Source organism: Diadema setosum, chromosome 22 (genome assembly GCF_964275005.1).
Source record: "Diadema setosum chromosome 22, eeDiaSeto1, whole genome shotgun sequence".
Lineage (NCBI taxonomy): Eukaryota > Metazoa > Echinodermata > Echinoidea > Diadematoida > Diadematidae > Diadema > Diadema setosum.
In genome coordinates, this window is record NC_092706.1 from 2601709 (window position 1) to 2614735 (window position 13027).

The 13027-nt window shown below is 38.5% G+C and overlaps 1 protein-coding gene across 1 annotated transcript in view; it reads left to right on the forward strand.

Moving 5' to 3' along the window:
* Positions 1 to 13027, forward strand: part of LOC140245102 (puromycin-sensitive aminopeptidase-like) — a 70314-nt gene that overhangs the window by 21045 nt on the left and 36242 nt on the right. The window contains exons 13-17 of the mRNA XM_072324699.1: positions 5147 to 5280; positions 6495 to 6629; positions 7182 to 7401; positions 10202 to 10401; positions 11544 to 11651. Of these exons, the coding sequence (XP_072180800.1) occupies positions 5147 to 5280; positions 6495 to 6629; positions 7182 to 7401; positions 10202 to 10401; positions 11544 to 11651 (797 nt within the window). The remainder of the gene's footprint in view (positions 1 to 5146; positions 5281 to 6494; positions 6630 to 7181; positions 7402 to 10201; positions 10402 to 11543; positions 11652 to 13027) is intronic.

The following is a 13027-nucleotide window of genomic DNA, read 5'->3' on the forward strand; positions in this document are numbered from 1 at the left end:
ATATTTTGATGTGAAAGCTGTTTACTTTGCCACGATTTTATTTGTACATAGAAAAAATAATCCAAGACTGAAAATGAAACTGATACAATATTTAATGATTACCATGATGCACATATTGTGTATTTCTATAGCAATAAAAGTGAGCAATTCAAAAGGCGTGTACTCATTTCACATGAACATTAGCGATGATCCTCTGACCTCTGGAGGATATTGAAAGATATGCATCAAAATGTAAGAATATTGATGTCTGGTCTCATTGGTTTGTAATGGCCTGCTGCTTATGGAATAATGATTATATTTTTAAAAAATGCATTTTGTGTGTGTGTGTGTGTGTGTGTGTGTGTGTGTCCAAAATTGTATGTAGAGTATGCCATACACAGTTCAATTTTGACTTCCGTCTAGGACAATGAGCGGTTACTTTTTTCTCAACTACACTGTAATATCAAAATCTATTGAAAAAACACGGTGGCGGCTGGGTCTAACATATTATCATTCCTTTTCGTTGTAGATCCATGCGGGATGGTCAAAACAAACATAAAAAATAGATATCTCAGACCTAATTGTTATAACAAAGCATCATATCCTCATATACCCAACCCAACCCTCTATGCCGAGACAATGTAAACCACCCCATGGACTTACTTGGAGCTTTAGAATATCCTTTGTCAACAGAGAGAGACATCCAAACCTTTGCAGTGCCGACTAAGATCTGCCATGGAACTGATTGGTATTGGCTCTGCATCATTGACAGCAGATCTCGTTTCCTATTTTCCTTCTTCTTCTTCTTCTTCTTCTTCTTCTTCTTCTTCTTCATTATACTGTGTAATCTTGTAATATTCTGCCATGGAGCCTTTTCTTAATTGGTTAAAGAAGGTATCCAAAGAGCTATATGAAGCAAAAAACAACAAACAAATGCAAAAACAAAAAGAGAGACATATGTATCTTTGATAACAGAGCTGAATATTGAGTATCTCTCTCCTGAAGTGTTTCAAAGAGATACAAAAGACAGTGGCCGAGAGTAGCCGCCACCTTTTTTGGGAGTAGGCCTACTTTGTGTTCTTGCAAATGATGCCTGACATTTTTGGTCATTTGCCCTTTTTGAAGAATGCAGCAATAGAGCCACAACTTCCTGCGGAGTGGATATTGTGGGGTTCTTGATGCAGAACATCATCGCTGAATTTGCCTGAGCTGTACTTTCTTACATGGATTGCCATTGTAGTTTTGTTTTGTTTTGCTTTGTTTTGTTTTTCAAGTGTGGCTGTAACACTGCTTGTTTTGCATATGATGGTCATTGCAGCTAAAGAGTGCATATCTTCTCTGGATCATTCCAAACTTCATGATGTTTCACCTGGGTGAATGGATCCCAGATTATGCATGCATATTCCAGGACAGTCCTGAGCGGCATGGAGTAGCAAAACACCTGAACTTTATGATACTCGTATCTTCGTCTGGAGAGAGTCTTTGGTTGAAGTATAACCTTTTTAAGCTGCTGTGGCGATTTGATTCCAGCTGAGCCTCCTATTGGAACTCCAAAATATTTTGCACAATCCGCTTTCTCCATGGTTTGCCATGAATGCTTATCTATTCCCTGGGTAGGTCTCGGATGGCAATAGCTAGTTGCAATACACAAGATTGCTTCATGTGGAATGCATGTTGGGCCTCACAGTATGTCGAAGTTTTCAAGATGGTCCATGATGTCGCAGCTGTGGACTGTATACTCCAGGACCATGAGTCATTCATCGCAGTCATACTGTAACAACCCACCAGCTTTACACTGGCCAATACAGGCCCACCAGCTGGAAACTATGCAAATATTGCCCGTGAGCTTGACACTTAGGCAAACCAGTCCCATAATGAGTCCGACAAATGGGGGAAAAGATCTATGAGACTTACACTGAATAGATTAAACACTCTGTATATCAGTCTCGTGGGCCTTGTTTTCCTCGAGTGTCGAGATAATGGCCATATTTGCTAGTCTACATAACTAACCCAAACATAACAGTTGTATTTGAGGTCACTGCCATCACTCAAGAAACTTAAGCTTTATTTCTGAAGTAATTGACCTCTCACATTTCAGAGACCTGTTACTATAAACCAATGCTCTGTGGAATATGCATACATACTTTGATCAAAACATCAATGCGTGATTTGTACATGATTAAGCATTTACGATTACACCAATGAAGCCAAACATCAATACAGGTAAGCCTACACATGTGACGTCAGTGACCTCTCATTGTCCTGAGAGGTCAAAGTTGGATATAATGCACAGGCTAATGACCAATGTTCCATGGAATGACAAGATTCTTCTATTATAGCATAAATGATTGTACATCGGGTATTACAAAGTTGACCATTGACTATACATAGAATATCAATATTATGATATTTTGAGGTCATTGACCTGTCACCTTCCTCAGAGGTCAAAGGTAGAGACACGTGAGTAATTTCTCTTGCTCTGTGGAATAGGAAAACAATTCAATTGTAATACAAATGAATATAACATCTAAAACATGTTTGTCATCAACCAATTGCACCAAATATCAATGTTCTGACTTTTTGAGGTCATTGGCCTCATCATAGGTCATCTGAGGTCATCAGAGGTCAAAGGTAGAAATCTGACTCGAAAGGCTCAGTGGAACATTGAGGCAATTCCTCTTACAAAAATTAGTTTTTAGTACATAATTATCGTGTTTCAGTTATGAGTGACGCATTAAAATATCAATTTTCTGACATTTTGAGGTCATTGACCTCTGAAGGTCATCAGAGGTCAAAGATAGAAACCTGTCAGGGCTCTGTGGAATATAAAGACAATTTCACAGTGACAAAAATTAAGTTTTAGTACATCATTACTGTGTTTTATCATTAACCAATGATGCAAAATATCAATTTTCTGACATTTTGAGGTCATTGACCTCTGGAGGTCATCAGAGGTCAAAGGTAGAAACCTGTCAGGGCTCTGTGGAACATAAAGACAATTTCACTGTGAAAAATATTAAGTTTTAGTACATCATTACTGTGTTTATCATTACCCAATGACGCAAAATATCAATTTTCTTAGATTTTGAGGTCATTGACCTCTAGAGGTCATCAGAGGTCAATTCAGACTTACCTCCCGATCTTAAAATTAATCTTATAGCATGTACTAACAATGGTGAAAGTTTCATGCTTTAGTCAAATTTTGCACAATTCTTCGGCTTATCTGCTCTACTAATGGGAGCTTTGAAACTTCTATACAGAATTTCAGTTGTGACCTTTGACCTTGACCTTTGACCTATATTGTACATTTTGCTTCAAAATGCTACTCCTTCGCCATTTCTAACCCGATTTTGATTCCGTTTGCCTTATATGATGGCACTAGGTGAGGGCTTCAAAACTTCTACACAGAATTTTGACCTTTGACTTCTTTGACCTTTGACCTTGATTTTTGACCTATATTGTACATTGCCTACAAAATGCTACTCCTTCGCCATTTGTAACCCGATTTTGATTCCGTTTGCTTTATGTGATGGCACTAGGTGAGGGCTTCAAAACTTCTACACAGAATTTTGACCTTTGACTTCTTTGACCTTTGACCTTGATTTTTGACCTGTATTTTACATTTTCCTACCAAATGCTACTCCCTCACCATTTCTAACCCGATTTCGATTCCGTTTGCTTTATGTGATGGCACTAGGTGAGGGCTTCAAAACTTCTACACAGAATTTTGACCTTTGACTTCTTTGACCTTTGACCTTGATTTTTTTTACCTATATTGTACATTGGCTACAAAATGCTACTCCTTCGCAATTTCTAACCCGATTTCGATTCCGTTTGCTTTATGTGATGGCACTAGGTGAGGGCTTCAAAACTTCTACATAGAATTTTGACCTTTGACCTCTTTGACCTTTGACCTTCATCTTTTTACCTATATTGTACATTTTGCTACTGAATGCTACTTCCGGCGGGGACATATATTACGCACCGCGTAATTTCTACTTTTCCTTGTTAGAGTTGAAAGTGAAGAGTGTGGACAGGGTTTTTCAGAAATGAAAAAGGAATTCTAAAGACACACCTAATCACACTATTCTACCAAAAATGTTTGAGATAAACTGCTAAAAAAACACACTTTCCTGTCCATTTTATGACTCCAAATTTTAGCATAATGTAAAAGAAGACCCGCTCTTTCAGAAAATATGAAAAAGTTAAGTTCGGCTAGGTTGACCCATTTCACTTATTTTCAGTCCTCACGCAAAATCAGTGTGTGCGACTTTGTTCGTTTTGAGGTGCACGGTCACATTTGCAGATTCAACATCCCATCGTGGCTGTCTACATAAAGTATGCTAGTAGAAGCTTTTGTGTTGCAGTGATGTAGACAGTGTTGATTGTTTCTGTTGACTGTTCAGCCTAGGATGACAAAAGTACAAATGGGCGCCATTCCCCACTTTGTAACAGGGGCCCCCAAATGGCCCAGAACCTCCAAATCTGATCATCGTTCAAACATCTTACCTTCAGAACCAGAAATACTCATTGATACCAGAAAATACAATGCTCATTTACCAGTGTACTTTTAAGTGTGTTCAAGTGTGTTAATGGCAGATCCAGGGGTATTTCCATGCTTAGATCTTCCTTTTGAAAGTGCATTGCCAAATTTTCTACAGACCTAACAGGTATTATTGGAAGTGTGATACATGTAGAATATAATAACAGACATCATGCCCACCTGAAGGTCCCCCAAAGCTCCTCAAGTTTGATCTTCTTGGGTAATCTTCTGCAAGAATGCTTGAAAAGTGAAATTATAATACTGTGGTTAGCATGAGCCACACATGTCTCTTGTTACTGTTTTCATCAAAGTCGTCAGCACTATAATTAGCATTGTATTGTTGTTGTTGTTGTTTTTTGGTTGTTATCACCATAACAGTTGTCATCAATAGTATTGGCATCAACAATATAATTGTTCTTCAACATTCTTTTATCATCATAATTGATAATCCTACAAGCATTTGTGTTCATGACAATCTCAGATTATTTCGACATTGTTTCAGGCAACCTGAGCATATGAAGGACAAATTTTGGGAGACTACATGCTGTCAAAACAGTCGTTATCTTGTATTAACGTTGACTTGAGTATATCATTACCTGAGTGTTCAATTTCATATACGTGCAGATGGCGACTTCAAGTGGATGGTTCCTATCAGCATTGCCACGGCAAGCCAGCCCACAAAGGTCATAGAGAAATTGGTCCTGGACCAACCCTCAGTGTCTGTCACTGTGTCAGCCGCTGACAGCGAAGGTATAAAGGTGAGTGACCTTTTGACCTTAACAGTTGTTTCGATATGTAAGTTTAAGATGTGTTAACCCTTTAGCAAGTGAAGATCCTGTACATAATGGCCTATGGATCCTCCGGAGGTACAACAATATTACTCTCATTTTGACAACTTTCTAAATTGTGTAAAATAGCTCACTGCATGTTTATTTATTTATTTATTTTTTTTTGGTTTCTGTGACGATGTACCACAAAACAAACAATAGTCGCACCCCTTGATTTTTAGTGAGGACTCAAAAAAGGTGAAATGGTACAACCAAGTCAATCTTGAGTTTTTCTTATTTTCTGAAAGAGCTATCCTTCTTCTGCATTATTCTTCAGTTTGGTATCTTAACATGAATGGGAAAGTGTGTTTTTAGCAGTTTTTCTACAACCTTTTTTGGGGGGAAGAGTACAGAATGATCAGATATGACTTAGAGGCAGGTTTTTCATGTCGTGAAATCCTTTGCACACTCTTCACTTTCAAGTCTAATAACTTTTGAAAGGATGACGCTACTGCCTTGAAAGTTAATATTAATCATGGGCAGAATGTGGTAATAGGACATGTTTAATTTCAGCTTAATCTAATAATCTCTTCGTTGTTGTTTCTTTGGTGGTTTACATCCCGTGTTTTGTCCCTTTCATGGCACAGCTAGCACGGATTGGTAAAGATTAAGCGCTTGAATAGATCGTGTACTTCAGAGCCTCTTTTCTCAGTTCACACTTTTCCAGTGTGTGCTTTCTTTCCAGTATTTAGGTAGGTTAGTGGAGTCCATTTGAATTGAGTTATACATCATTTTAAAGCTTAGAGTCTGTTTTTTCGGAATCTGCCCTTAACTGAAAATCCATGTCTGGCGACTTTTTGTTGGTTTTGTGGTGCAGGGTCACATATTATACAGTTATGTTTGTTTGAAAGTTTAGTAAGACTTTACCAAGAGAATGGTGTGTCACAGAAGTAATTCTGACATACTTTTCTTGACCTTTGGACTCTTCCAAATTACATAAATATAAATTCTATATGATAACAATAAAAATGGTATTGCATAAAACTATAAAAGTGTACATGGGCGGTTTGAGGCTTTGTAGGGAGTGAGATCATGGGTGATTTGGGGTGATTCAGTATACAAATGGGTTTAAAGGGCAGTAATTGCCACTTACTTGTGCTTTCACCAATCAAATGTTGTCACCACTGCTTATCTTTTCTTCACAGATCAATCCAGGAACAGTTGGATTCTACCGGGTCCAGTACTCCAGTGAGATGTTAGAGGCCCTCCTGCCTGGGATCAGGGACCAGGTCCTGCCAGCCAGGGACAGACTAGGTCTAGAGTCCGACATGTTTGCATTGGTGAGCAGGATAATGCCTGGTACAGTGGAAACTCACTATAACGAGATCCTTGGGACCAAGACAATTTGTTCTATATATCAGATATTTTGTTATATCAGTAGTCAGTAAACAATACAAAACAAAAGTAAATAAATTCATTGGAAAAGGAGAAATTTGTTTTGCTACATTGTACATCAGGTATTTTGTTATATCAGATCTCTTTATACCGAGTTCCATTGTAGAAACATGCTCAAACACACATACAAAGCAAACAAGCAAGCAAATCAAGAATATGACAGTAACACTAGCAAAAGCACCAATGTAGCAGCTCGAAAGTAAAGTTTATTTTTGTATTTATTCTAGTATTGTGAATTTATACAATAATTGAAGCGTCAGAGACAATTTTATTTGTGATTGCTTGGCTTTGAGGGTTGGTAAAAGACAGGGCATTAGAAACTTACTGTGCTTTCATGCTTATTCGCCTTTCCAACATGTAGAGAAAGAGGATCATATGCGATGCACATTCACCCCTCTTTATGATTCTACACATCTTCAAATCTCACCAATGTTTAGGCCAAGACCGGGCAGGCAAGCACCGTGGATGTCCTCAAGCTCTTCGAGGCCTTTGAGAACGAGACCGACTACACAGTGTGGATGGAGATAGCCACCAACCTGGGCTTGATGGGAGTCCTACTGGCTGAGACGGACTGCAAACCTCACCTCCAAGGGTTCATCAAACAGCTCTTCACCAAGGTCTACAAGAAGATGGGCTGGGATATGGTGGAAAACGAAAGTAAGGAGTCCAACCATGCTTGAGCTCTTTCTTGTTTCTGTCGGCCAGTACCAATGATGTGATACTCAAAGGTCAAGTCCACCTTCATATACATGTGAATTGAGTGAATGGAGCAATATTAGCACAGCACATCAGTGAGAGTTTGAAGAAAATCAGACAGTCCATTCAAAAGTTATGCATTTTTGAAGTTATTGCGCATTCACTGTTGGATGAGAAGACTACTACAGTTTATGTTGTCATATGGGTAGAACGATATTTAAGAAAAAGGAAGAGAATTTCACAAAATTTCAGTTTTTGAAAAAAGCACACATTCCCTCGACTTGTCACTGACATAATGCTAAGGGCAATATCATTTCCCCTGCCTTTTGAAAGAGGCAAGTCAAGTTCTCTTTTATTTGCAAGAAAAGTGAAAATATATTAAATTGTCTTTATATTTTCTTTATACCGTTGTACACATGTGACATCACATGCTATGGTAGTCTTCTCATCCAACGATTGCAGCACTGAAACTTCAAAAAGTCATAACTTTTGAACCGATTGTCTGATTTTCCTCAAACTTTCACTGATGTGTTCTATTAACATTGCTGCATTCTCTCAATTCATATGTATATGAAGGGAGGACTTGTCCTTTAAATTGACGTATATCAGTGAGTTCACACTACCAAGGCTGGAGATTAACTGTTGCTCGGTCCCCCTTGGGCCATTAAAGAATTGATGTCAACCACCAAACTTCCAAAAAGGGCGTTCCTTTGGTGTACAGATCAAGCACTTAAGATTCAACATGGATTGTTATATTTAAGTTTATTTTGAGCCATAAAAATGCCAAGTTTGATAATATCAGAGAGAAGAAAACAGTTAGAATCGGGCTCTTCATTATGTTGATAAATTTGCCAACATGAAAGCCAGGATATGTGCAGGATTGTGCACTCCTTTTTTACCAAAGATTTTACCTTACCTTATAAAAAGTTCAGAATGACAATTAAATATATCACAGAGAATGAGTATAAGAGCATAATATTTAATGTTGATGATAATAATAATAGTAATGGTCTTCAGGTGTGAGTTTCTTCAATTTGTCTCCCTCTGCAATTTCAGCTTAATTTGATAATCCCTTCATTGTTGGTGCTCCAGTGGTTGACATCCTGTGTTTTGTCCCTTTCATCGCACAGCTAGCACGGCTTGGTGAAAGATTAAGCGCTTGAATAGACCCTGTACTTCAGAGCCTCTTTTCTCAGTTCACACATTTCTAGAATGTGTGCTTTCTTTCCAGTATTTAGGTAGTTCATTTGAATTGAGTTATATATCATTTTAAAGCTTAGAGTCTGCTCTTTCAGAATCTGCCCCTAACTAAGAATCCATGTCTGGCGACTTTTTGTTGGTTATGTGATGCAGGGTCACATTTAGTAATGGTCTTGTTTACCCATGTGGCCTCTTCAGTTTTAAATGTAGCACTGTTTGTCCAAGAAGTGTGCCATTATTATTACCCTAGCAAACAGGTGCAATTTTTTACACCTGGGTCCAGAGGGACATCTTGGTATAAGCATCTTGTTTAGGGATGCAAGCACTTGGCATGACTCAAACTTCGAACCTCTGTATCAAAGCTAAGAGTCTTGCTCACTGTACCACAGTACGTGTACCTCACCCTGTTCATACCTGTAATAGTCATTCTCACTCTTTTCTCAGTTCCATTACGATTTTTGAGCATGGATTTTACATTTTTCTCTGCACATTGTTTTCTGCCCTGTTTAGAGTCCCCTAAAACACGATACAACTTTCAGAGGTCGTGCTGTGCTTACCTCTGACACTTTGGTCTCCTAACTGACATGACACAAAACGCGAGCCTGGAGTGAGTCCGGAGTGTGTGACCATGAACTCTGAACAGGGATCTCTCTAATCCCCTGCAGGGTTTCCTCAGTTCTACTGCTCATTACAGCCGTGATCTGGCAAAACTATGCGTATCTCGTTTGAAATGATTTCGAGATATTCTTGTTTGAAATTTAAATGCCTGCCGTTTTACACTAGAGTGATTTACATAACTTGGAATTGTGTTCTATAACAAAAAGGAGTCTTTTATGTTTTACCATCTCAAAATACATGCTCATTGCCACATTTAAAGAAATTTTAGAGTTTTTTAAAAGATAAATAATTCTGGCTGATCATGAGAATCCCATAAATTGTATACAATTACGACACGTGTGTACGGATCGGAACTTGAGATACGTAGTTCTGCCAGCCGTTCAAGCTGCCTCAATGAAGGAGTACGATCAGGCAAAACTAAGTAACTACATGTATAGCAGTTACCTGCTACGTATCTCAAGTTACGTAGTTCTGCCAGCTCAGTGATGTCATTTTTACCCAAAAACCTTGATATTTGAGAATTTGATTTTGAAAATTTCACAGAGTTATAACATCTTATTTTAACATATTAAGCATGATGTTATGAAAAACTCAGTAAGCCAAAAAACAAAAAATGTCAAAAAATCAAGATATGTAGTTCAGTTCAGTTCAGTTCAGTTCAGTTTTTATTTCTGCATTTCAAAATCAATACAAATCAACAAATCAACAAAATACTTCTGCCAAATCACGGCCAATTTACATCTGGCATGTCCTCTGGAGATTCTCCAGGTAAAGGGGACTCTAAACCGGTTGTAAGAACTTAGCATAAGAAGCAGAAATACATGTAAGTAAGGAAATAAATGCTTTCACTCACCATGAATAAGACCAGTGCTAAACACGTAACATTATATCATACCTCATACATGTCATGCTTGATTATCTCTTCACATTATCTGTGTTGCAGGTCACCTCAATGCCTTACTGCGGGCCCTGGCGATACGCGTCATGGGCCGAAGCGGGCACGGGCCCACTGTGGAGGAAGCAAGGAGACGCTTCAAGGCCCACCGTTCGGGCGGTGACCAGCTGCCCGCTGACCTCAGGAACGCTGTATACTTGACTGTTCTGACACATGGAGATGAAGACACTCTAAATGACATGATATCAGTGAGTTGTGGTTTATTGTAAAAGCAAACATTTTCGCCTTATCATTTTCTTGCAGTTTGTTGCCAAAGATAAATGTTGTTGTGTTTTTTTATTTAGGGATGGTCATGACAAGTGAGGGAACACCTCAAATAGCTCACTGCTGGTGGTAGAGGGTTTGGGAGCACAATCTGGTCTAAGTCATGACAGCAAATTCACTTATGCTAGGGTAGTAGCGAATGTGACAAAAATACAAATAACAGTTCTACCCCTACAATATGCCATTCTGAGATCAAAGATCTAGAACGTATCAAGCACAAAATTGTTCACTAGTTTCATATCCTGCAAACGCACTAGTTCCATGTTTGCGTTAAATGTGCTAAATTTCACACTAGGACAATTTGCACTTGTACAGTATTGAGCTTTAATGCTATTTTGAGGAAGATGATAACATGAAGCTCTGAAAATCATGTTTTAATGTGGAATCCCCAACATACTTGACCACACTGACCTTCAAACCAATTTTATCAAACACATTTATTTGACCGGCTTTCTAGTTCTTTCTTTCTCTCTCCCTCTCTCTCGCTCTCTCTCTTGTAAGTGGAGGAAATTGTATCTTAGAACTTGGCATATTGAAAGTGTGAAAAAAAATCTAATCAGGAAAATTGATATTTATTGACTGTATCAGGTCCTTTTGCTGGAAGGACACAGTTAAATCAAAGTTGTGACTTTTTCATGTTTTCATACATGTACTTGTAGGACACAAATGAATTAAAATCAATTTGAACTTGATCTGAATCTTTTTCAAAGTGTCTCAAACCTTCCTTAAAGTTCCAACAATTGAAGTGGTCGGTGAATATAGTGCTAACCCACACTTTTGTCAAAATTGAGTTACATGCATTTTCATAATCCTTAGCCTTCACTCTGACCTCCGTGAAAATATCATATTTGAATTCAACCTATATGATGGTAAAAAATGCTTGCATTCATGTATTATTAATGTACAATGTATGGACTTTCCAAACATTTAACAGCGATTATCTCAAAATGACTATTATGTGGGTTAGCACTATTTTGCACCGACCCCTTCAATTGGTACTCCTGCCAGCACTTCAGTCTGAACAATATGATTGTAAACCATGCTTAATTTTCTCTTTCCTGAACAGTTTTATAAGGAGCAAGATCTTCAGGAGGAGAAAGATCGCATCCAGCGGTCTCTCGGGGTGATCCCGGACCCCGCCCTCATCCGCAAGGTGCTGGAGTTCTCAATGGGGGTGAGTACTGGTACAACGGTGTCTTACTGCTCCGTTATGACTTGACCTTGATAGGCCTTGCCTCATTCCATCCTCAAAAGGACATCAGTCCGCAACTTTCAAGCTCATGTGAGCTAAACGATCATTCATCATTATGTGGTCTGTCGTGTATCGTCCGTCATGCACTGTTCGTTGTGCTTTAATAAACATATAACATTTTCATCTTCTTCTTAAAAAAACTCAAGACAGATTTTCACCAAACTTGGCAGGGAGCATCCCTAGGGGATAAGATCTCAATTGTCCAAATGGGCACCATATGGCTCCCAAAATGCTCCAAATTAAGGAATCTTTAATAAAATCTTCTTCTCCAGACCTTTCACGTTTTCATCTCCTTGAAATTGCATATATGGTCAAATTTGTTACCAAACTTGGCAACTCTTAACAGAATACCATATTGATAAAAATGGGCATCATCCTTCCCCATACCCCTTTGGACCCCACAACCTGTTAATTAAAAAAAATTGTTTAAAAACAGAGATACTTCAACTTCAACTTGTAGATACATGTAGTGAATGTACTTTCATAGTTATGAATGGTATGTCCAGGGATTCCTGTCTGCAATAGGAAACATTGCGGGCAGGAACAAATTGGTGGCCAGTTCTCAAATTTGATCGTCTTTTTGAAAATGCATAGTAAAATTTTTCTACATGATTATATTCTGGCAGTGTAGTAGAATATACAAATGGACACCATGTTCCCTGGAGCCCCTCAGAGCTGCCCCCCCCCCCCCCCAAAAAAAAAAAAAAAATAAAAAAAAAATCTTCTATGTTCTTAATAGATGATAGTTTTGCAAGAATGAGTGGAACTCAGGGGAGTGTTCCCCAGGTCTTTTGTTTCCGCTGCTTTTTGTCGTTTGCCTGGATGTGTCCCTGTCCCAATCAACATTTTTCCAGGCTCTTTCCCTTTGCTCATTTTCTACTCCTCTCTATGTTGTGAGTAGTCTTCCCATTTTTTTTTCTCTCCATTTACTTGACTTCCACTCAAGTGCTATTTTTAAAGGATTGTCTTGTCAGCCATCCAGAGTATGTGGCCAAGCCAATTCATCATGTGTTTACTTTATGGCTTGGGTCAGAAGTTCCTCCTTGGTTCGCTGCCATACTGTACTTTTTTCATTTGTAACATGGTCTCTCTATGTTGTCCCTAAAACTCTTCCTTGGTATCTGTGGAGAAAGGCATCCACTCTTTGTTTACTCCTTAGCCATCATTTGTTGTGTCTCATACGCGTAGAGTACCATCAATATGAGGACGTTGACAAGATACAATGTGCTGTCATTTCTTGAAATTCAATTTAACAACAGAAACAATTCATATAGATATGAGTATGAGTGTTTTACATA